The 27,152-nt window shown below is 32.3% G+C and overlaps 1 protein-coding gene across 1 annotated transcript; it reads right to left on the bottom strand.

The window, feature by feature from the left end:
* Positions 1 to 11,009: 11,009 nt before the first annotated feature.
* Positions 11,010 to 27,052, bottom strand: LOC125838214 (uncharacterized protein At2g24330-like). The gene is made up of 6 exons (XM_049517289.1): positions 26,762 to 27,052; positions 24,908 to 25,183; positions 19,002 to 19,146; positions 12,552 to 12,661; positions 11,850 to 12,267; positions 11,010 to 11,710 (listed from the first exon to the last, which is right to left on the bottom strand). The coding sequence occupies exons 2-6, from the start codon at positions 25,178 to 25,180 to the stop codon at positions 11,340 to 11,342; spliced, it is 1,317 nt and encodes a 438-aa protein (XP_049373246.1). The 5' UTR covers positions 25,181 to 25,183; positions 26,762 to 27,052; the 3' UTR covers positions 11,010 to 11,339.
* Between the last annotated feature and the right edge of the window lie 100 nt (positions 27,053 to 27,152).

Here is a 27,152-nt window from a genome sequence, read left to right as displayed (position 1 = left end):
AATTATAAACTTTTAGAAGAAAAAAAAAAGAGAACTAATTATTAATGGTAGAAAGTTTTTTTCTTTTTACCTATTTTGTTTTAAGATATGGTATTGTATATTTGTTAAAACTCAAAGGACTATTTTGCTCCTAGCTTGTTATGATGAGGATTGAAAGTGCTTGAGATTTTTTGTTGGTGCACTTGTAATCTTGTGTGATGTCAATTTTTCTTTTGTCCATGTATTTTAATTAATTTAAATTTATGTCAGAAAGTTGATTTTATGAGTAAAATGTTTTCGATTATGCATAGCTTCATGTTTGATGCTTGAACTCAATTTTTTTGTTCAATAATAGAGGAATATTTATCAATTCATACTCTTTGGGAATGATTAATAAAAAATAGATCGCAAATCGAGAAATGAAATTGATGTGCCTCCTCTTTTTTTTCTTTTTTTTTTTTGCCTAAAATCGATGGATTCGATTATGTCAGAAAATGTGGGAGTTGATTTAAGAAAATTGATGAACTCCCTTTACGTCTGTTGATTTTCTTAAATAAATATTGATATAATTTAATGGTCTGTGGTTGTCAAAATAAAATAAAAAAATACTGTGGTATTTGAGCTTTGAACTTGGAACTTCTTCATTTAAATGGATACACATTATCACTGCACAAAAAGAATAGCTTTTGTCTAAGGTGTCTAATATTAAATATATATCTTTTAAAGGTAGAATTTAGCATATATATACAAAGTAATTTTCCGATAAAGGCGCCCAATTGGGATGGCTGCGGCTATGCCACTGCATACGTGTTATTTTGATGAAATATTTTTCTTATTTTTATTTTGTACTCAACTATAGTTTTGCACTTAAAAGATTGATGGAGTCTCTTAAAAAACTGATGGTGTCTCTTGGTTTTCGTAAAATAAAATAAAATCATGAGACTCCACAAATTTTTTAAAGTATTTTTTTAGAAAAATAACTTTCAAATATTTTTTGCGAGAAAAATAACCGACAAATGTCATTGGTACGGTTTTGTCCTTGGATATTTTCAATTGATTTCTCACGTTTTTGTAGTGCTGGATATTTCTATAATGTGTGGTATATAATTCAATTTCAATATATTCCTTTAGTTTCCCCTTTCAAACTAAATACTGCAATCAAATGATTTTTTTCAGTTATAATTTTTTTAAAATTTTGAATAAGGCTTTTTTTAGTAAGTGTAATTTAAATTAGCTTTTTAGATGAACTAGTAAACGTCAGAAGTCATTTTAATAATAATCAGCTCAATTAGACTAGTGTGTATTTATATATTTAACGAAGATTCATTACTATCATATAAAGTTTAAACTGTTTTAATTCAAGATTGAGAATTTAACTAGATTTTTAAGGGAATATTTTTGACGTCAGCTTTTGCATAAAATATTTATATTATAATACCCTTATAAGTTTCTTTCTCTCTACTTTTGTCGTCCTCGTTGTAGGTGGAAAACAAATATTAAAAAAACTTTAGATGGATGATGCATTTGCCTTAGAGATGTTATATATTTTGTTTCTTACTTATTTTCACCCTAAGGAAATTCTCACAGATTCAATTTATTTGTCTGATTATTTTTTATTTCATTTAAAAAGGATATCGTTTCTTTTAGCACTTTTTAAATTTTAATTTTTCATATGACATATTAAACTCATAAGATTGAATAACATTTAAGTATATTTGATACATTTTTAGTTTAAAATTCTAAAATTCAATTTTTTTTAATCTTAAACTCCTAGTCAAATTAAAATGAAAGAAGTAATTTTTTAATAGTAATTAATAACACTAATTAATGCTACCACCAATATTATCAAAGAGAGAGGGAAAGAAAAAAAAGTTACTTGGCTTCCAAGTCATAACAAACAATAATGTGATGCAAAAAAGATTCCCAAGTTGGAAAGCCTTTTTCTAAGCTGTCTAAATTCAACACTTGTAATGTAAATGTAATGTACAAGTGAGGGTTAGCTATTTGGAGTTTGAAGCACATTAAAGAAAGTAACATTTAACAAACCTCCAATTGAAAAAGGAATACGCTACTCTACAATTAAATTGAGATGACATCACTTATTATCCTTTTTATCTAAAGTTTAAATAAACATACTAGTATTACTTTAACGATATCATACCATATTTTGCTATATTATACACGTTTTTGACAATGTCCATCTCGACTTCATGAATCTTCTAATCTTTCTTACTCCTTTCATTATAATTTAAATGTCTTAATTTGACTGAGTACGAAGTTTAAATATTTTTTTTTTTGAATTTTATGATTTTAAATTAAAAATATGTATTTTAAAATCTTGTATTAGAATTAAAAAAACTTACGAAATATAAAAATAACCGTTCCTTTGAAACAGACCAAAAAATTAAAGAAAGTAAAAAAGACACTTATAAATTGGGATGAAAGGAATAAATATTTGATCGGATCCTGTGCTTATACCAAATTCAATAATTTAACCGTTTAAAATATACTAAAAATACATACTATATATTCTTATGATTTAGTCATATTTGAGTGATAATTGTGAGTATAAAAGAGAACCTGTAATAATTGATTTTGGTGTAAACGTGAGTGTGTGTAAATTTATTCCACCTTTGCCTCAATTTCTCTGTTTATATTTTTAGTTGTTCTTTTTTAAAAAAATTTATAATGAAACAATTCAGTGATAAGAGAGAGTTGCTCAAATAATAATAAGCATACTCATTTTCAATTCTAAAATTATGACTTTGAATTGTCAAGGGAGCAAAAAAAAAAAAAAAGAGCTCCTGGGTGGTAAAATATAAAAAATAAAAATGGAACAATTCAATCACATAGTTTGTCATGTTATCTATAACTTGGAAACTGCTTAGGTATGTATACTCTCCTCATTCTTTTTACTTGTCAACTTGTCTCACATAAAGTAAAGTGCCAAAAATTATTTAAAAAAATATAATTAAATTACAATCTTTCTTTTATAAATACAATTAAAAATATATTTTAAAATATCTATCAAAATTAATATAATTTGATTCTAAAAAACGTAATACGACAATTAAAATGAAACACCGGAAGTAGTGAAATAATCTTGTCAAAAAAAAGAGAAAATGAAAAGAATGTTAATTTCCCCTTGTGACTCATTATCAGGTGGAAGACTTTATTGGATATAGATGGAAGGGGAATCAAAATTTATTCAACTAGCACCACCAAGAAATAAGACTTTTTCTATAGTCACTAAAATTTAATTCGTTAGAAACATTTTTATACTTATGATACATACAATAATCACCAAATAAGACAAAACTATCATTATTTGAACCTCTAAGAAAGTAATTAAGGGCGTTGACTATTTTATCCCTTAATAATTCACTTGTGAATGACTCAGATTAGAGTAGGTAGTATAAGATTATATAAAATGTTTTGGTCCCACTGGCCATAAATATTTTATATTTTGTAAATTAATGAAATGTAATATTTTTAGGACTATACTAGATTTTCAAGTGAAATAAGAGTTTCGCATACAAATATTATTATTATCACCGATATAAATGCAATATAAAGTTGAGATAATATTTTTAATTTCTAATATAATAAAATATTATCATGTAAAATAGGATAGATGAAGTACAATAGTTAAAAGTAATCGTGAATGACGATTTTATTATGACAAGTATATAACTCTAACACTCAATAAAGATTTTTGATTAAAATGAGATTAAAGAGGGGCAAGAATTTAAACCAAAAAGAAAAAATAAAGAAAGGGGCAAATGATCTTTTATCCTAATGATTTTTTTCTTCTTAAGCTCATTGATGGTCAAATCTCACCTCTTCAAGTTGAAACTGAATAATTTCCTTACAAAAATGGCAGGATATGTAGAAAATAAAAATTGTTATTTTCTATATTTATTATAAGAAGCAGGTAAATGATCCATTACAAATGTTCTTTATCTATATTGATAAAAAAAAAAAAAATTCTCCTATGTATTTATTTATTTATTTATGTGGTAGTATTATTTTTCTCACTGGTATGTTGTTGTTGGTAATATTATTTTTCTTTAAGAATTTAAATTCAAAAAAAATTCAATTTAATTTCTTTTATTTATTCTTACCAATAAATTTGGATAACTATATTTATAACAAATTTAAAATCATAATTTTTTTTTAAAAAATCATAATTATTTATCTTATTTTCTTTAGTCTATTTTTTAAAAAAAAAACTTTTTAAAATAAATTTTTAATTTTCAAATTTTGATATATTAAAGCTATAAGATCTGGCTATTTTTAATTTAAAATCGGAAAGACTGTTTCATCTATGGATATGACAAGACAATCATTTCAGCTACAGAGCTAGAGTTACCAAATCTAAGTGGTAGTCTGATACCATCTAGGGATTGCAGATGGAACGAACAAGAGGATCTTGTAAGTTTTAATTCAAGATTTTAAAACAAATTCGATTCCAACACAAGCATTGTGACACTTAGGGTCTGTTTGGTCATGCGATATGATATCATGAGATGAAATTGAAGTTTTGTTTGATATGAAATTTTTGTATTGTATATTTTCTCATAAATATAAAAATCCCTTAAGTTGTAAAACTATTAAAATAACCCAATTGTTTATCAATCTTATCAAATAAACAAAAATTTATAAAATCGCATAACAAATTATTACAAAGTTTTTTGTTCTCCATTTAAATAATTGTTTCATCTAACTTTAATTTAATAAAAAAAATTGAACATAAATTGTAGTGTACTAGTCTTTAATATAATCCTCTCACATAATACGGATAATTTCTCACGTTGAACTTGCATTTCTCAATCATGTGACCGAGAAGACGAACCAACATTGTTACTTTGAGCCATTTGTTGGTCAATATCATCCGCAACTATATTTGCATGCTCATAGACCATAAATACTTCATCGGTACTTTGGTATTCTCACAAATAATTATGTAACACTACACAAGCTATGACAATTTTCACTTGTGTATCAATATCATAATGGTTCATGTCTTGTTTCAGTATTCTAAATCTATTTTTTCAATCTCTAAAAGTCTGTTCAATCACATTGCATAGAGATGAATGCCTACAATTAAATAGTTCTTTGAAATTTTGAAGCTCTCTTTCACTTCCTCAGTAATCTTGCAAATGATAGTGTAGTCCTTTCTATGGAGCTAAAAATCCTTTTGTGTTTCAAAAACTAGTATCAACAACATAATATTTATCTACCAACAAACATTTTATAAAGAATTACTAAAAGCATATGTGATGTAAATGAAACAATTTTGTGTAAATAAATAATATTTATTCTAAGGATGTAATTTAAAGTTACCATATGACGGAAATGGAAATTGTGACGTTGGTTCAACAAGTGCATTCTCAAGTACTTTACGCACATACCTTTCCAACCAACAACAATAAAGGTAAATCACACATCAAAATCACAAGCACATAAGACATTTTGTGATGCCCTTCCTTTGTTATTACGATATGCTTGTTGCACCGCTTTAGGAACTTTCCCTTCTATATATGTTCCATCAATCGCACCAACACAATCCTATCAAATAAAAAATATATCAATATTAGTTTAGTGAACATAAAATAAGTTGAAAGCATTATAGAATGCACTTAATAAAAATAATGTTTGTAAGAGTAATAAAAATAGTGCTTCTAAGACAATGCAAAGTCATAAAATGAATATTATCTCTTTAAACAAAGTTGATAGGAAATATGTAACTAAATACTAATAATATAAACATAAAATATAAATGTGCACTTATTAAGGTCATAAAATAAATTTATTACTCAACAATCGGTTGGTGTGAGACTGTGAGTTAAAGTGACTTTATGTTGGTGAGAATAATAAATTTTATGTCGGTGAGAATAATAAATTTTAAAAAGTAATGATGTGATTATAAATTTTATTTACATATGAAATAAATGGTTAGTAGATATAAATGTGAGGTTGTTTGAACAAAATATAAACTCGTGAATCAATTTTTTATTAAAATATCTCAAATCATGATATTGAATTCTCATATAATTTCATATCATGATTTTTGGAGAATATAAAATCACATCTCATGATATGAAATCATGAGATTGAATTAACGTAAAATCACATGTCCAAACGCTGATTCCATCTCACGATACCATATATGGTATCGCATGGCCAAACACCTACTTACTATAAGTTGAATACAATGTATAATTAGAATATGCACAACAAAGTAATAATGCACTAAGGAGAGATTAATATAGAAGAAGGGGATGAGAAATTAGAAGAGAGAAAGTGGATGAAAGATAACTAACAGTCAAAACTTCGGCATAATTTGTATAACGTTTCTTCTAACTCCTAGTCCTTTCTTTAACAAATGATTATTGGCGTGAATCTCAAATAAAAGTCTCTAATAGCCCATAAATTACGGTTCACAACAAAACTTTGATTTAAATTTTAAAATTGTATCTCCATTTAGCTTATATCTATTTTTTTTTTATATATATATACATATACTCCAAATATATTGTGCCTGAAGTTAATTTTGACAAAATCAACTTCAGAGAAATATCTTAAGTTACATATGAGTGAAGTTCAATCACTTTTATCTGCATAGCTAAAATTAAATTTCTCCTTTTAATTTAAAAAATAACTTAATTTTAGTCATATTAAACTTTATCGAAATTAACTTTTAACATCATACATGATATATCTAAGTCGTCTTGAGATTGACAGATGCAAAATTTTTATAATGAAGGACACAAGTTAAATGGCAACGTTAAAATTAGATATTCATACACTTTACTCATTAGAAATGATAATTTTTTTTAATAAGAACAGGTTTCTTCATAATAGTAGATTTCATGCAACGTAAATTTAAATTAATCGGATAAAAACTTTAAATATTAAAAAAAGAAGTTGCGCTATTTTTATTTTGTTTCTCATATGATATTCTACATTTCTATTGAAATTCGATCAAATTTAAATTTGTATTGAAAATCACATATCAAAGGGCAAAATGCTTTTCAACAATAGTAGAAAATTAAAATAAAGAAGTACTTAACACTTCACCGAAGAGAAAAGCTTTCACGTACCCTAAAAGATCTCATCAATCGTCATGATGATTTACAAAAGTAGAGTTAGATAACCTATACTTGTCTCTGTACTAAAAGATCTGCTTCTTTCCTCAATCCAAGTTTCAGATAAAATATTCTTTTCTTTAACAAGAGAGAAGTGATAGCTTTGGCTGTTGTGTATCCTGTCCTATTTGCAGCTAGCAAATAGCAGTAACAGTCAAAAATATTTTTTTGGCTTTAAATGGAAAATATAAGTTTTTGCAATAAATGGTTTGCTTTCTAATCTTTTTTTTCTTTTTCTTAGTACTAATGGGTAAGCTGCAGAGTTTAATGATGATGATGATTCTGAAATTAAACCTCCTTCCTACTGCTTTCTGCTCCCTGTCACCAGACACCTTCCTACAGTAACACTTAATTGCAGAATTTTTTTACTTCCTCCGTCTTAATTTATATGACATTTTTTTTACATTTCGAGATTCAAATAAATATATTTTTTATTATAAATTTTTAATATTTCTTTTAAATATTTTGAATTATCAATTATTGTGAGTAATAATACTTTTTACGTAGTTTACAAATATATAAATTTCATTTTAATTTTTTTAAAGATTTCATGCCTAAATTTCCAGTCAAATTTACACTTATTTGACTATCGAAAAGCGATAAGTGTCACATAGATTGAGACAGAGAGTATATAGTACGCCTTCTGTTTTAGTTTATTTGTCTGATGTTAAGCCGGAGCAAATTTCTTAAAAGATAGTCGTAAATTAAAAATAGGTGGAATTAGATTGTTCATGATTATGATTAAAAAATCAAATCGAATCGTAATTCGAATCAAACTGATTTAAAAAATAAATACTCCTGGTTTGGTTAGATTAAGTTTGATTTAAAATTTTGAAGATCCATACTATTTGGTTTGATTTTACTAAAAAAAAATACAAAAATGATCAAACCGACCCCAGAAATTATATATATATATTATTCATGAATAAAATATAAATATTTTTTAAAATTTTAATTAACTTAAGTTTTTAATTTACAATTTTCTCAAGCCAATCAGCTTAACTATATCAAACCGAAGTCCAAATCCAACAAAATCAATTACTTTAGTCTTTATCTACCCTACCTTACATAAGATAGTCACACTTTCGCTTAATTAGATAACTTTGTTCGTGTAATAATAACTTTAGTATTACTTAATTGAAACCATTGTAATTTTCATGTGCATTGTTCATATACTAGGTGTCAATGTCTGTTGAGCTACATATGTCCTAAAAAAATATTATTTTCAAACAGAAAAGCCCAAAAAATCCTATCAACAATAACCAAACCAATGGTTATTTTTTCCATTTGGTTTGGTTTGTTTCAATAATTTAAAATTCGACTAAATTAATTTGATTTTAACTAATAAGCAATTCAAATCGAACCACAAACACATCTAGGTTGAATGTATCACTTTTTTAAAATAATTTTTATGTCATATGAAAATTTTGGATTAAATAATTGTGAGAACATTTTTTTTTTTAAAAACTGAATTATAAAAAAATTAAAAGGCAGAAAGTAGCATCTTATTTAATCCAGGCAATGCTCATCATTTTCCAAATATTGAAATGAAATAAAGTGTGATTACTTATCCTGGCCTTTCTGCTCCTTTGAACTTTTTATGGAGAAGTTAAATTTTCAGTAGAGTGATCATTTCAGAATAGCTATTATTAGTTGCCCAAATTTTGCCTAGAGAATTTTTGTTTTTACCCAAAAACTGCCATATACTAGTTAATTATGGACATAATATGTTCGAACGAAAGTTCGGCATCATTTACAATTTAAGTTGAAAATAATCCTTTCGAAGAAAATTCAAACAATAAAGAAATTGAGAATTTAGCTACGTTGTGAGTTATAATATTAAACCTTTTACGAATATGTACAAACACGATATGCTCTAGAGATGCAGATATATTCTAAATATCTTCACAAACTACTTCGATGTCCTAAGTAGTCTTCACGTTTCTCTTCAATACATCTACACCACCTTTTGCATCAGAAAGGACATATAGTTTCCTCCATCCCTGTTGTATCGCTTTTTCCACAGATTTTCTTATTGCACATGCTTCATGAATCATAGACTTCTCAACAAATGGGATCGGAGATTCATGGGCATGAAGCAAAACACCCTTGCTATCCATAGCAACCAAACCAAATAGATATCTTTTACTCAAGTGTCATGTTTTCTAACCAAAGTCTACTAGTCATAAATCATTACCTACCTCGACTCCAAGCTGTTGTTGCCGAACACATGAACCCTTATTCATTAGTTTTAATTTAGCAAGACAAGATTTATTATGAATTTACGGATACCAACGGACTTCTACAATGGTCATAATATAGTGCCCACACCATTCTTCCCGCTCCTAAGAAAACTTGTTAACAAGACAAGGCTAACCTTGACTTTAACTCTACATAGTATATAAAAATGCTAACTCATGTATCTTATTGTAGATATTTTTTATAACGATGGAACGGATTGTTATACCTTTCCTATGAGCTACTTCTCTATGTTATGTCAAAGTATGTTTAAAATGCTATACATAAAACCTTATGGGGGGTTTGTCACCGAAAGCAGATACGGAGTTATGGGGTTGACGGGTGGTCAACCGAACATTCTTCTTTAAAAACTTACATTATATATATATATATATAATGTAAGTTTTTAAAGAAGGATGTTCGGTTGACCACCCGTCAACCCCCATAACTCCGTACCTGCTTTCGGTGACAAAACAATTAGAGTAAATTTCATTCTTAATAGTTAGTACACCCAAAATGTTTAAAAGTTGGTTATTTGCATTTACCAGCTCAGAATATAATTACTATGGAAATAAACTTTTTTAGTGTCCAACTTTAAAATTGAGTTTACGGATTTTAACTACATCGTTTAAGAAAGTAGGTAAATAATACATAAAAAAATCAGATTACGCAATTAGTTTCTTACTAAATTTATTCAAATTATGTGAATAAACTTTTGACTATTTAATTATATGGTCATATCAGACATCTATATAGATCAATCAAATACTTATATTTTATATCCAGAGAGAAATAATCATTCATATACTCTTGGTTTTGGTGTACCTAAATATGACAAAAAAGGGGGTTTAATTAGAAGCACTAGAAATCTCAATCCGAAAATAAAAAAAGTCATTCTTGATAAAAGATTAGAATCACTGTGTAAGAAAGCAAAAGAGATGTCCATGCTATTTGATATAGAAACTGGTCTAATCCCCAAGAAAACAATTTAGTTCCTCTTCAACCAACTTGTTAAGGCAAGAATAAGATTTAATGAACTTGATATATCTTAGAGAAACTAAAGGTTTGTTAAAACTATTTGCTGTGAAGAGGGCCACACTTGAGGAAAGAAAAAAACAACTAAAGGAAGATGTTGAATACCGAGTTTGTTCTAATGACAACAGCAATGGAGAAGAGAATGTTTAATACGCTTAGGATTTTTGTTATGCTTTTTTATGTTTTCTCTCATATTTTGTCTTCTTGTCTTTTACTAGCATTTCTGGTTATGAATTTGTTTCTTGTTGTTCATCCTTTTATGTTATTGTTGTCATTTTAATGATATGTGATGGATATTTTATTTTAGTTCAACCAACCTATTTATATGTATCATTTCAACTTTCATAAGAAAAACCTAGTTATATACGATCAATGAAGTGTAAGAGTCATGAGGTCTCAGGTTTAAATCCTAACAAAGGAAAAACCACTATGATTTCTTCTCGTATGACCAAACTTTGATGGACAGTGGAGCCAGCAACTTCACTTGTTTGTTTAAAAAAACATGAACCACTCTTTGCTCCCCTCTGCCTTCAATTTTCCATTTCAATAGCTCAAATTCCAAATGCCAAAACTCAATAGTAGATACATAAAGAAGATGAAAAGGAGTGGAGAAACTAATTAGTAAATCGTTTCATAGAGAAATCGCCTGTCCAAGTACATTGGAGTATGAATAGACAAATGAATCAAGAAAAAGAAAAGAAACTGCCGGATTCAGCAACCCGAAAAAATTGCTAGGACCTAACAGCCTGAAAATGTGTAATAGTCTTGATTACAAAACGATGGATATTAGGCAGCTCGGGAAGCTGCCATCTCTGAGTTTTGTATTTCTACTAGGTGCTTACAAGAGATGCATAGTTACACATTACCAAGCTAAGCGGAAAATCACCACAATTCAATACACTTTGCCTGCACAATTCCATTCAAACTATTACATATTTAACTGCTAGAAATACTGGAGCCTATATGGTCACCTTTTGGTGTTTCCGGGGCAGCAACTGCAGGGCTGCTACTTGCGGAGACTATATTGTCACCTTCTGTTGTTGCTGTAGCAGCAACTGCAGGGCTGCTACTTTCAGAGACTGTATTGTTACCTTCTGTTGTTTCCGCTGCAGGGCTGCTACTTGTGGAGTCTCTCTCCGCAATGGATCCACTGTCCTGTTTGACCAAATCAGCATTGGCCACAATGGTTGTGGATGCCATATTCAGTAAACTAGAGGCGCCATCAGCAAGTTGCTTAGGACCATTCAGGGCATTGCAGTGAGGACAATAGTAGGTTATATAGGGGAGTTCTTCTTTCCTAGCAAGTCCTGCAAACAATGGAAGAAGTTAATAAGTTCACTTTCTTTATTTTTCTGTTCTCTTATACTGATGATTAGTTATTCACTATTTATTATGTGAATCCTATGCTGCTAATTATGGGCCAATGATCATATTCTTGAGTCTTACCATTGTGCATATGACAGTTGCTGCAGATAAGAGCATAAGATTGGGTTGGATCCTCTCCCACAAGCAATGCTGCAATTCGTGCAAGCCATCCCCCATCTTGTGCGCTCACAGAGGTAGGATTGTAATGATCGACAATCATTTGCTGATGTTGGTTCATACTAGAACCTTCAAGCTGTACATCATGAAGCATTTCTCCTTCACGATGATCCAATACAGCACTCCCTGCACTACCAGATCTGGCTTGCTTCCTATTTCTCAGTCCAGCGTACTGCAGAATTTCTACATCATTGCTCGTTCCAGCAGGGGCATTAAACTTAGATTCATCTCCCAGATAAACTTTTAAGCCAGTATCTGCACCGAGCTTGGATGCAAGCACAGTAGCTGCAGCTGCCTTAGATGCTGGATCAGGATCATACCTCTGCATAAAGGATTGAACAATGAAACATCATGCATCTCATCCCACAATCGGACATGAAGGTGCTTTTTATAAAAGTGGTGAACACTAAAGAGTGAAGAATAATTGTAAGCATGTGTTCCCTAATGTACATTGCACTTGCATGGTTAACTCATCTGTAAAGAGCTTAACATAAGCCCAAAAACTCACGTATTTCTATCAGCTGAATGAGCTGCCTAATTCAACTGAATGACAAGTTATCTGTTAAGAGCACAGCAGAACCCCTAAAACTCGCATATTGCTATCACCTGAATAAGCTGCTGCGTTATATAGAAATTTGTCTTCTCTTTGAGTTCATCAATCTTGGCTTGCCTTTCAGCTCGAAGCCTTTCCAAAGTTTTCTGATCCCTTTGTTCTTCTGCAGGATTTAAAATTTAAAATCAAAGAAAAGATTGTTTGTTCTAAAGGCAAAACCATCAACAGAGTGAATATTCAAAAATTTCAGAAACAATGTTGTTAATGAATATCATTTGAGGTGATCAAAAGAACTATGTTGAAGACCATTGACCTTCACATGCTCTGGAGTCTTTACATATTCATCTGATAGCCAAAACGAAGTTACTCTTTAACATTTCAATCTACACATCCTCAAGAGAAACACAGAAAGGAGAAAGGCAACTGGGCACACTGTCTAGTGATATAAATTTGCCAAAATAGGAGGTAAGTGAAGCTTTTCAGAGGCTTTACTCTTGTGCTATAAAAAATACATACTTGATACACAGCAAAAAATGTACATGAGCTACACACAGAATGACAAAGTTAGCTTACCAAAAATTAACAAACTAGAATAAAATGAGAGCATCTTTTCCATGCTCCAAGGGAGAAGGTGAACATGAAGATCCATCTAAATTTATTACGGATCCTCTCAACCAGGAAATACCCTTAGAACCAAATACACCAGATCCAAAATTACTTATCAATAAAAATGCACCAGATTCGAACTTGTTACAGCACACAAGCTCCAACTTTTCCATGTTTATACTCTATTGTAGGAAACTTTTGCGTAATTGTGAATTGAGACATCCTTTAACATATAACTTCATTAATTCTCAACCTTCAGAACTTCTCAAATGCAAAATCATTTTAATGCATTTACCAGAGTAACATATTGTCTTTAAGATACAACATGAGCTTATAAATTTTAGGAAATGCCAGAATATAAATTTTAATGCATTTACCAGAGTAACATATTGTCTTTATTTATTAATTATTTCTTTGGTTACTTATTTACTAAAATATATATTCTCTACTACAAATAATCCACTCCCAACAAAATTAATCAAACACCTTCAGTAGGTGAAACCAATCAAAGGTTTCTTGATAAGTTAAAACAAACTTGATAGACATATTTCATCAATCTTTCTGGTACAAGCAACAGCTGAGAGAGAGAGAAGAGACAGAAAGAGTTAAAAGGTGACAGCGAGTAATCTCAATCCATTAAACAAACTGAGCAACATTATCTTATTCCAAAGAGTGGCAAAAAATAAAAAATGTTTTTCCGCCAACTATCTAAAAACTTACTAGAAGCTACCTAATGAAGAGTTCAACCCACCTAAGTTCTGCTTAGGCAGTTCACTTTACAAACTTAATATTATTTCTAAAACTCACCAGCCTTCTTTGTCACTCTTCTTGGTGAATCCATTGACATGTATACACTAAGCAGTCAGTCTACCTTAGCTTTATCATTTATTACATCAACTCATACTAGCATGAATAACAAAAAGATGCTCTTCCCTAGGAATCTAAATCAAGTCTAGACTCTAATAAACTACTAGTAAACCATTCCCTTATTTAATCATCATAGCAATATCTCAATCGGAATATCACATATTCAAGAAAAGCACATATGAATTCACCCTTTTAAGATATTTAAATCGATCATTTGGATACAAGTTCATACAATTCTTCTATCATAACACACCTTCACATATTCACTTCATTATTCATCAGGTAAGTCATACCAACACGAAATACCCATCAAGGGATTCATACAATAACATATCAATACACAATTAGATCTCTTTTACTGAAGTCCCATGTTTAATCCATTCAAATGTCGTGCTCGCAAGCCTAATCATGCTTCCCCCCATTAAATTACATTTTCTAACCAAAGTTGACTAGTCATAAATCATTACCTACCTCGACGCCAAGTTGTTGCTGCCAAACACATGAACCCTTATTGATTGGTTTTAATCTAGCAAGACAAGATTGATGAAGAATTTGGGGATAGTTATCAAATGATTGAACAATCGGGAGCAATTTACTTATGATACTTAGTTGACATTCATAAAAAGAATCTAATGAATTATGAGTTCAATCCATCCTGTTTAGCAAAAAGACGGATATTCCTTGCTCATTATTAAACCATCACTTATTCACAAACTTTGTGTGGGGAAAATAGTTTTCATTTCCCATCTCATGGAAAATCCTTTTAGTTCCACTTAGCCTTATCCCCCTCTAGGGGTCTTATGTGATAGGTTCTATAGGAATTGGACAATCCTATTTGGTCCAATACCTAGCGACAAACTCCTATGTTCCTTTCATTACGGTATTACTGAACAAGTTCCTGGATAACAAGTCTAAAGGTTTTCTTCTTGATGAGATTGATATTGATGATAGTGATGACATACATGATAGTGATACCTTTCCTCTGAGATACTTCTCTATATTATGTCAAGTAAGTTTAAAATGCTATAAATAAAAATATAAAGAAGATTTGACCTATATAGATAAAGAATGTTTTTGAAGAAAGGTGTTTGGCTGACCACCCTTGCACCCCCCATAACTCCGTACCTGATTTTGGTGATAAAAAAATTAAAGTAAATTTCACTCTTAATACACCCAAGATATTGAAAAGTTGACCATTTGCATTTGCTAGCTCAGAATATAATTATTATGGAAATAAACTTTTTTAGTTTCCAACTTTAAAATTGAGTTTTCGGATTTTAACTACATCGATTTAGGTAAGTAAATAAATATTACATAAGAAATCAGATTATGCAATTAGTTTATTACTAAATTTATTCAAATTATGTGAATAACCTTTTGACTATTTAATTATATGATTCTATCAGACACCTATATATATATCAGTCAAATACTCAAATGTTATTTCCAGAGAGAACTAATCATTCATATACTCTTCATTTTGGTGTACTTAAATATGACAAAAAGGGGGCTTAGGAGCACTAGAAATCCCAATCCGAAAATGAAAAAGGCCATTCTCGATAAAAGATTAGAATCACTGTGTAAGAAAGCAAAAGGGATGTCTATTCTATTTGATTTAGAAACTGGTCTAATTGTTTTTACTCCCGGAGAAAACAACGTGTTTGCTTGGCCCTCACTAATTCAGGCAAAAGATAGAGTTAAGGACTATTTGTCTTGCTCTAAAAATCGAAGGCTAATTAAGTTTGTTAACAAAGCAAAGCAAATGGCTGAGGAGAAGGAAATGGAGTTCCTCTTCAACCAACTTGTAAAAGCAAGAATAAGAGTTGATGAACTTGATCTTAGAGAAACCAAAGGTTTATTAAAACTATTTGCTGTGAAGAGGGCCCAAAATGAAGAAAGAAAAAAACAACTGAAGGAAACTGCTGCAAACAGAGTTGGTTCTAATGACAACAATGACGGAGAAGAGAATGTTTGATATCTTTAGGATTTTTGTTGAGCATGCAACGCTTTTTAATTTTTCTATCATTATTTTGTCTTCTTGTCTTTTAATAGCATTTCCCTAGTTAAGAATTTGTTTCTTGTTGTTCATCTATTTATGTATTGTTGTCATTTTAATGATATATGATGGATATTTTATTTAAGTTCAGCCGACCTAATTATATGTATCATTTTACTTTTTTTTTTTTTTTTTTTTTGATGACAAGGAAAACCCCCGCCGCTACCCTTTGGATGTGCATAGGGTAAAACCCCCGCTCCTATGCAATAGCTCGCAAACCACATAAGAGAGGTAACCCGCACTAGGCAAGCCTGGTGCGACGAGCTCGACCCAAAAGGCAAACCCCTTGCTTTTGCTGGAAAGGGGTTTTGAACTTGAGACCTCCAACATGGAAGTCCCAAGCCCAAATCACTGGGCCACCCCGAAGGGTATATGTATCATTTTACTTTTCATAAGAAAAACCTAATTATATGCGGTCAATGAAGTGTAAGAGTCATGAGGTCTTAGGTTCAAATCCTAACAAAGAAAAAAACACTATGACTTCTTCTCGTATGACCAAACTTTGGTGGATAGTGGAGCCAGCAACTTCACTTCTGTGTTAAAAAACATGAACCACTCTCTTCTCCCTTCTGCTTTCAATTTTCCATTTCAATACCTCAAATTCCAAATGCCAAAACTCAATAGTAGATACAGCAAGAAGATGAAAAGGAATGGAGAAAGTAATTAGTAAATTGTTTCATAGAGAAATCGTCTGTCCAAGTACATAGGAGAATGAATAGACTAATGAATCAAGAAAAAGAAAAGAAATTGCTGGATTCAGCAACCCGGAAAAATTGCTAGGACCAAACAGTCTGAAAGTGTGTAATAGTCTTGATTACAAAACTATGGTTATTAGGCAGCTCGGGAAGCTTCCATCTCTGAGTTTTGTATCTCTACTGGGTGTTTACAAGAGATGCATAGTTAGACATGACCAAGCTAAGAAGAAAATCGCCACACTTAAACAGTGTTAATATTCAGAAATTACTGAAACAATGTTTTCAATGAATATCATTTGAGGTGATCAAAAGAACTATGTTGAAGACCTTTGACCTTCACATGCTCTGGAGTCTTTAGATATTCACCTGATTGCCAAAACGAAGTTACTCTTAATATTTCGATCTACACCTCCACAAGGGGAACACAGAAAGGAGAAAATCTCAATGTTGAGGAGTTGTTATGTTATTGGAACTTTATTGTACTAAGCAGGGTTTGTCCAGATGATACTTCTTAGTTTCCAGAGAAGAAAATGCAAATTAGACTTATCATCTTCCATTGTCACTAACTTTTAGTAAAAAGTCCAAGGTCTTCTTTCTATCTTCTCATGCCCTCTGAACCACCATTACCAAATAAGTCGCATCAAGCTTTTATGGTCTTCGCACCATAATTATCCATAGGGTCTATTTGATCAAATGAACATCCAATCGAACACCTTTTCCATTAGGCCAATCGTTACCTCATTAGGATTGGTAAGGTAAGGCCTCGCCACCACCCCCTGCTTCTACTTATTTTTTATTAATGAAAGGCCTCTAGACACTGTCTAGTTGTATAAATTTGCCAAAATAGGAGGTAAAGTGAAGTTTTCCAGAGGCTCTCCACACTTGTACTATCAAAAGATGACATACTTAATACACGGCAAAAAATGTTCATGAGCTACACAGAGTTTACCAAAAATTTAACAAACTAGAATAAAATGAGAGCATCTTCTCTGTGCTCCATAGGAGAAGATGAACACGACTATCCATCTAAACTTATCACGGATCCTCTCAACCAGGAAATATCCTTTGACCCAAATACACCAGATCCAAAATTACTTATCAAAAAAATGCACCTGATTCGAACTTGTTACAGCATGCAAACTCCAACTTTTCCATGTTTATACTCTATTATAGGAAACTTTTGCGTAATTGTGAATTGAGACACCCTTTAACATATAACTTCAATAATTCTCGACCTTCAGAACTTCTCAAATGCAAAATCATGAAGAAATGTTTATTTTATCTTTAATATATGACATGAGCTTATAAATTTTAGGAAACGCCAAAATAGAAATTTTAATGCATTTAACAGAGTAAAATAGTCTTTATAAATTAATTATTTCTTTGTTTACTTATTTGCTAATATATATTCTCTACTACAAATAATTCACTCCCAACAGTATTAATCAAACACCTTCAGTAGGTGAAACCAATCAAGGGTTTCTTGATAAGTTACAACAATACGCAGCTTGATGGACACATTTCATCAACCTTTCTGGTACAAGCAAGTGAGCAACAGCTGAGAGAGAGAGAGAAAGAGAGAGAGAGAGAGAGAGAGAGAGAGAGAGAGAGAGAGAGTTAAAAGGTGACAGCGAGTAATCTCAATCCATTAAACAAACTGAGCAACATTATCTTATTCAAAAGAGCAGCAAAACATAAAAATGTCTTTTCGCCAACTATCTAAAAACTTACTAGAAGCTACCTAATGAAGAGTTCAACCCACCTAAGACTGAACATACATGTTTCTGCTTAGGCAGTTGACTTTACAATCTTAAAATTATTTCAAAAACTCACCAGCCTTCTTTGTCACTCTACTTGGTGAATCCATTGACATGTATCTAAGCAGTCAATCGACCTTAGTTTTATCATTTATTACATCAACTCATACTGGCATAAATAACAAAAAGATGCTCTTCCCTAGGTTAAAGCGCCCAAAAATTCTAAAGTCAACTTGAAAAGAGATCGACAGAGATTGAGAAATAAGCTGTGAACTGAAGAACACCACTACTCACATTATTTCTCAGTTACCTACTAATTTTTCCCACTAAAATCCAATCCTGGTTCACTATCAGCATCAGAAAGAAATGAGAAAGGAACAATTTATATCTTCTAATTTGATGAAGGTTTGTTGCACTGAAAAAGAAAAAGAAAAAGAAAAAGCAGAAATGGAAGGAACTGCCATAGAATTTGAAATAATGTTATGTTTGAGAACTTTAGTAGCAGAACCATGAACAACTTACTCATCCTCGTGAAGCTTCTAAGCGTCGAATATGTAAAAAAGGATAATCCGGGCAAAAGAAACATCGGTAAAACCCGCAATGCTCTCATTTTCCAGTTTAGCTCAAGTGATCTTGTTGTCATGACAGCATAAGCCACTGCAATAACCTGAATTGAAATGAACTCAATACACACATAAGTAATATGCACTATAACATACGGAAAAGGGATAAGAAAATTCGAGAAGGATGACATACATATAACATTAACACATTGATCGCAACATGATAAATACGTGTCTTTATATGTGACATCTGCAATTTCAATATACTTCACATACTTAAAGTATTGTTATAGACTCAAGCATGGTTAACAGCACAACCTGCGTACTTAGGTGCCGCTTAAATGTGTGCACAAAAGGCTACTGCGTGCAACAAGGCACTACAGTGTGCGCCTCATAGCTCATAAGCCCTGTTTTGAGGAGGGCATCAGTATTCAGTAAAAACACTTAACAAAATAATATTAATTGTAAAAGCAACATGATGAACTCATATGCTAGAAGCTAGGAATACAAATTTATAAATATTATATTGGAAATGAATAATCAAATCTGAATGAGAAATTTAAACGTGCTAAATTTTAATACGACTTCTCCACATGAGTAGGATGATTTTTATTTCATGTATGACACTTAATTGTAGTTTTCTCTAACCCATTGTCCATAAAATTGTTATTTGTATTTATGATTATTTTTTCTTGCATAAATATATTTTATTTTTCCTTCATTTGCGCCTTTAAATTGTTATTTGTACTTATGATTATTTTTCAATTTTCCTTGCATACATATATTTTATTTTTCCTTCATTTGTGCCTTTCTTTGGTGAAGATCAACTTTTAATTGCACTTCCACCAAATGTTCTAGTTGACCATGACGCTTTTTGCCTTTGCTAGAATTAGAATAGGAATAAGCATAAAAATAGTAATAGAATCCTATTTGGATAAGGATTGTAATGTAGTGCTTATAAATAGGACTCAATGTAATAATGTAGATATAAAATTTAATAATATCTTATATTTCTCACATGGTATCAACACTTTGGTGAGAAATATTGGGGGAAAGAAAAAAAGTCACAGTCATTGTGCCTCAATTTTCTAAAGATTGTTTTCCGTAATCTTCTTCTTTCGGTGGTGTTGTGCAAAAACCAACACCACCAAGAGGTCCCCCAACGTCTCGCGACCATAACCACAAAATTCCACCACTAGAAAACCTTCCATATGGCCCCATGCGCAATCAGAAGCAGCCTCTCCGGCGAGATCTACACCACACGTCATACACGTGAGCCTCTTTTCCAAAAAGTATCGTTGAGCACCATTCTAGCAAAAATCTGCAATCATTGTGCAAATTTCGGTGACTACTCACATCTATCTCTATTTCTGTCAGTATTGTGAAAAATGCAACACCACCACAAGGTTCAGCAACCTCCAGCGACAAATTCCCAACCAGTGTCGCCGGTTGCAGATCCCTCACGTGCCCTCATGCGACTAGATCTAGGGTTCCAATGACTGCACCAATACCACGCAGCGGTGCGTAGGCATGATCCATATCATCTCATCTCTTTATTTAGAGATGATCCATATACTATCTACCATATTTTGAGCACTTTCCAGCGATTGATGCACTGTTTTAGATAGATTTGACTTTCCCCCGGTGTATTCTCTCTGTTTCAAATTCACTTTTGCCAAAGGGATACACAAATATTTAGGCTGGATTACAATGATACTTTCTCTCATGTGGCTAAAGTAGCATTAGACTGCATTTTTCTATCCACGTTTGTCATTCGTTATTGGCCTCTTCATCGATTGGACATTAAGAATGCTCTTCTCCCCGGTGAGCTTGAGGATGGAGTCTATATGGAGCAACCACCTGATTTTGTTGCTCAAGGGGAGTCTAATTGCCTTGTATGTCGATTACGCCGGTCATTCTATGGTCTGAAACAACCTTCTCGAGCTTGGTTGTGAAGTTCAGCATAATAATTCAGGAGATTTGACATGACTTATAGTGGAGTTGATCACTCTGTGTTTTATTGACATTTTGCACCAAATCTGTACATTTATTTGATGGTTTATGTTGACAATATTGCTCTCACTGCAATGGTCAAGATGGTATCATTAATTTGAAACAATCTCTTTCAACATTTCCAGACAAAGACCTTGGTAGACTGAAGTATTTTCTTGGTATTGAGGTTGCTCAGTACAGATCAAGTATTGTTATTTCGCAACACAAGTATGCCTTAGACATTCTTGAGGAGACAAGAATGAGGATGTAGAACCATTGACACCCATATGAATTCGAGTGTTAAACTCCTACTAGGATAGAGGGAGATCCTAGAAGTTATAGACGGCTAGTAGGAAAGTTGAATTATCTCACAATGACTAGACCTAACATCTCTTTTTCAGTGAGTGTTATGACTTACCTCTGTATTAGTCATTGGGAAGCAAATGTTCGAATTCTATGATATATAGCTCCACATCAAACACTACTCTTTGAGATCGAGGCCATAAGAATATCATTGAATATACATACGTTGATTGGGTAGAATCACCCTCTGATAGACATTCGACATTTGTAAATTGTGATTTAGTAGGAGGTAATTTGGTGTCCTAGAAGAGTAAGAAACAGTGTAGTTGCTCAATCTAGTGCAGAATCAGAATATCGAGTAATGGTTGTAGCAACTTGTGAGCTAGTTTGTATTAAACAATTGTTGAGAGAACCAAAATTTGGAGAATCGATCAAATGGAACGTGTGTGATAACCAAGTGACCCTTCATATCACATCAAATTCGGTATTTCATGAGAGGACCAAGCACATTGAGATTGACTGACACTTTATTAGAGGAAAGGTACCCTCGAGAGATATTGTTACAAAATTTGTGAAGTTGAGTGATCAACTTGCATATATCTTCACCAAGTCCCTCACTAGTCCTCATATTAGTTACATCTGTAACAAGTTCGGTACATATGACTTGTATCCACCAGTTTGAGGGGGAGTGTTAGAATTAGAATAGAAATAAAAATACCATATAAAATCCTATTTTCATATGATTGTAATGTAGTGTCTATAGATAGGGCTTAGTGTAATAATGTAGATACACAATTCAATAATATTTTTCTCTAATATTTCTCACAGCCTTCAAGTGTTGCATGATTGGGGTGCCTAATAAAGTTAATATAGGAAGAAACGGAACAGACATCATCGAACATTTTACTGACTGAAATATGTGTAGTTTTTGTTGGGAACTTCCACTAATAATTTTGTTGTTCTCCTTATATTGGCCTCCACTGCTCACTGCAACAGGTAAACCATCTTTGCTTTCTAGTCTTCTAGCAATATGTCCATGGATATGTAGGTAAAAATTGAAGTAATTTTGCTCTCCATTCTTGAATACTCCTATGAATTTCAGAAGTTGTTCTACGTTGGAGGCCAAATTTTACTTCGATAGAATCTAATAGCGCAAAGAAAGAAAAAAAAAGAATATAATCTTTTAAGGAGTTGAAGAAAAGGATGTGCCTGACAACCAAACAAGGTCATAGACGTCTGCACTTACTTCCTTCATACACTTCTTGGAATATCTCAAAGTTTGTATATTGCTGCAAATAATTTCACAAAACTTTACCTGATATGCACAACTATTCAAGAATATTATTCAGAAATTCATCTAAAAGGCTGAGGTGATATTTTCCTAACAAATACATCTATCAGCCTACACAAGTACCCCAAAAGTAGGGAGAGAAAAAGGAAAAGGTGTGCGGCCAAGGTGCTCCCCAGTAAGGTAGAGACATGGTGATAAATACCAGTTAGTCTTTATGCTACATGAGGATGAGTTCTCTAATTTTCATTATTCAGTGAGCAATCTTTCTATTTCAGCTTTTGGTGTTACTTTAAGTTTTCTCTGTTACAAATCAGTTTTAAGCCATTTGTTTTAGCTTATAGAAAAGTGCTTTTTTTTGCCTAGTGGTTTGCGCTTGGGACTTCCATGTTGGAGGTCTCAAGTTCAAAACCCCTTGCCAGCGAAAGCAAGGGGTTTGCCTTCTGGGTCGAGCTCGTCGTACCGGGCTTGCCTAGTGCGGGTTACCTCTCCTATGTAGTTTGCGAGCTATTGCATAGGAGCAGGGGTTTTACCCTATGCGCACCAAAAAGGGTAGCGGCTGCGGGTTTCCCTTGTCATCAAAAAAAAAAAAAAGCACTTCTTTAAAACTATTGAGGTGGTTGGCCAAATGACCAAACTGCTTCTGGGGAGAAGCAGTTTTTCTGCTTTTGGAGGGAAGCTAAAACTCTGCTTCTAGAAAATGTGCTTGAGGAGAGAAAATTGTATTTGGAGAGAAGCTAAAATGCTGCTTCTAGAAAATGTGCTTGAGGAGAGAAATGACAAAAATATCTCTACAAAAATTCGTATTTACAAAACTATCTCTCATTAATTAAACCCATTCTCCTTCTACACTTGTCCATTTATGTAATTTGACACTCAAAAATGCTTTCTAAAAAGATTTGTCAAACACAAATTGTTAAAGAAAACCCTTTCCAAATGAGTTGCCTAACATAAATTGCTTCTCTTCAAAAGCACTTATATGAAAAGCTGTTTTTTAAAATAAAATTAAAAAAACTTCTCAAAAGAGGCACAGTTTTGCAGTTTGGCCAAACAGGCTCTTAGAAGTCAAATTATGACTCATGAGTATGTTTCTTAATTCTAATTCATCATTGTTGAAGTGTAGGAAAGTGAGCTGCTCAGATCTACCTCCATAAGTTATAAAACAGTAGTTGAGTAGTTGAGAAAAATAAGATGATTTCTATGGTATGGTAAACAGAAGGATGCAATTGCATTTGATGCTCTCACAACCTCACCCTAGGGTTCATTAGAGGAAATATTAGTTCAGAGATTGGGAGATTGTGTGTCTTCCCTAATTCTTTTCTACTTGCTTTGTGCACTTAGCATAGTTCATCCCATCACATTCTGCCATTTAAGAGTCCCTTCACCTTACCCAATACTTAATCTCAAAAATCAGCTTCCATCCTTAGAACAAAAGAGTTATGTTCTAGTTACTTTTCACAAATCAGAACAGTCTCAAATTGGCTACTGAGCTTTCTGCTATTCTCAACCCACAAAGGACTATTTTTCACCATTATTTCAGCAACAAGAAAAGCTCCAAATCAGCCATAAAATCTCAATCCCTCTACTGAATCTAGAAGAGTTATTGCATCTTATCATAGTAATATCTTGTATCTAGAACTATTTTATCACTTTCCCCTGTCCCAAACCAGCTAACATTTTTCTTCCAAGAGTTAAGACGAATTTGTCGACGACTTAATCTACTGACTATAATCTTTTTTAAATATTGATAAAGAGAAGTTCACAACTTTTTCGTACAATAGACCCTTGTAGTCCGGCCCTTCCCCGGACCCGCGCATAGCTGGAGCTTATTGCACTGGGCTGCCCTTTTTATTAGATGTTCGATGCTTCTCATGTGATTTCTAAGTTACTAAATAGTATTCTGAAAGACGAACAAATCCATATTCGATCACACCATAATAGGTAAAATTTCCCCTCAATAAAAATGGGAGCATAACTAAATTAGGAATAGAGAGAAAAAGATGTAATAGAAAAACATTTAGCACATTTAATTGGATAATCATGCCACGTCTGACATGTTGTGGCAACAAAACCTGTATATAAAGGAAACAATTTTTCTTTGTAAAAGAAGACAAACTGAATATGTCAAATGTCGAGTGATCAGTAATGCAGAGATAGGTGATAGAAAAAGCAATTTACAGTCTTTGGAAAGATAAAAGATTTTCAGGATACAGGGTTTCAGGCTCTTGTTTCTTTTAATCAGGACGCACTACAACAGTAGAATACAAAAATAGTAGCATTACCTCGAAAAGTACAGAAAGTATAATGAGATGCCTACTCATCCTTCTCCAACTATGAGATCGCTTAACTGTTCTGGCAATAACAGCAGCCTCCTCCTTGGAAATATGTTGCAATCTCTTCTCAAAGTCATCTTTGTGTGAACCAAATAGACTGTTCCACATTCTTGACAGTAGTCCCTTTTTCTTTTTCTTTTTTGTCTTTGCCTCATTATCTATAGATGTGACAGGTGCAGTGCCAGCAGTATCACCAAGATCATTTTCAGACTCTGTAGCCATTTCCTACAAGTTAAAAATGAAAACCACGACCATGAAGGGAGGAGAGACACAACGAGTGGGAAAAGATAGGCCAAATGAGCATATAGTTTAACGATATAATGACTTATTAGTGCACACAAAATTCATATTGTAAAAAGTGGCGTACACAAATTTATCAGAAGAGGTGTCGGCATTTAAAGATGTGAACAAATGAACAAAACCATTATTAAAAAGTTCAATTCACATACATAAATATAATTTCCTCAACAAGATTAAAAAAAAAAAAGCAAAAAAAAAAGAAAAAAAGAACTGAATTTATGTCTTTCACCCTACAAAATCATTGCAAGCCTTCCAACCGCTGGAGAAGACTGAATCGTGTCTTTTTCTAATTAAGGTAACCAATTGTCTCTCCAATCCACCAATCCAGTAGTTTTAATACCTCTCTTAAAAATTCAACGAAGTAACGATGATACTAGATAACAACAGATCTGTCTTAGTCCAAGCGGTTAGGTATGTGTGTTACCAAAGTGACGTTGCATGTTCGAACCTATTAATGTGCAACTCTAGATCTTTTTGTTTTCTTTTACCAAATGAGCCTTAAGAAAATGTATAGTTTTAAGACTCATTTGTTTTAAGAAAAAATAGAAGCTTACAGAATGTGCATAGGAAGTTTGAATGTAAGAGCTCCATCAGGGGCAGAGCTACACACACCGAAGGGTGGACAGATGAACACCCTTTGTCGAAAAAAAATTCTAGATATTTTTGAATATATATTGATTGTTGAACATTCTTGATGCAAAAGAGCGAGATAGCCTAGTGGCTAAAGCTATGCAAATTTTCCTTGGAGGCTTGGGTTCAACCCTAGGCTCCTACAAGTTCCTTTTTTATTAATCAAAACAAGCAAAGGACATCATTTATTGTTTGACTTTCTCCTTTTAAAATTAAAAAAATAATTACTATTTTTTTTCATTTTGGGTTAGAAAAATTCAGCCACCCTGACATAAAAGTATGAACACTCTTGACAAAAATGTTGGCTCCACCACTGAGTTCCACTAAGTAAAACTTCAGCTTCACCACTAGATTAATAGTGCCTTCTTGTGAAGATAGTATCATCTGATATTATATATAGATTTTTTGCAGATCATATATATCATTGATTTGATCACAAAACTTGCATCCATCCTTAGACAATACCAACAAAAGTTAGATTATGCCTACTCCTTGTTTGTCTATGCACACCATTTAGTCAGCTTTACCGTTTAAAAGTATTACTATTGATAATGCGTCTATCATTTGCGCAGAGTTTATTGCTGCTTCATGACGATTATTCATTCCAAATGATGCATAATCCCAAATCATAACTTAACTCCACATAAAACATCTTAATTAAACCACTATTAATCTACTCCAATTGTAAGATCTCCCTTCTAAATTAATCCACTACAGCAACTACCTGAGATCAACTAGCACTTCCAAAATTCAAAAGAGGAACTCATGAAAACAAAATAAAAATAAAAATGCACGATTGAAACAAACATAAACAAGCAAATTAAATCAAAAGAGTGAAACGCATCGGAGTATTATGCAGGAAGGGTATATTACCTGGTTCCAGAGTCGATCGCCGAAGCAGATTAATAATTGTAGAACTGTACTGTGTAAATTGCTGAATTCGAAAAGAAGAGGAGGAGGCGTCAGCACAGATATGCGTTTTGGGTGCCAACAACCCAGCAATAATCGTAGATCGGACCTTTTCTCCTAAGGGAAAATGAACGAACTACAGAAAAAATGATGAGCACGATGGCTGAGTTGGCGCGGTCGCCCCTCTATTTGTCATTCTCCAACGTATTGCACAGGTGGAAAGAACGCCTTTGTGCCTCATGAATATTCTTTAACCTATTTCTTCTTCTTTTTTCTAATAGATTTTTTAATTTGTGCATCTCAATCATTCCGTTACAACTCCATTAAGCCCTAGTTCTACTTTTCTTTTTTACTA

Source organism: Solanum verrucosum, unplaced genomic scaffold, assembly GCF_900185275.1.
Source record: "Solanum verrucosum unplaced genomic scaffold, falcon-dt-bn FXZP01000079.1, whole genome shotgun sequence".
NCBI lineage: Eukaryota > Viridiplantae > Streptophyta > Magnoliopsida > Solanales > Solanaceae > Solanum > Solanum verrucosum.
Note: the sequence above shows the minus strand (reverse complement) of the source record. Positions and strands in the feature narration are given on the sequence as shown.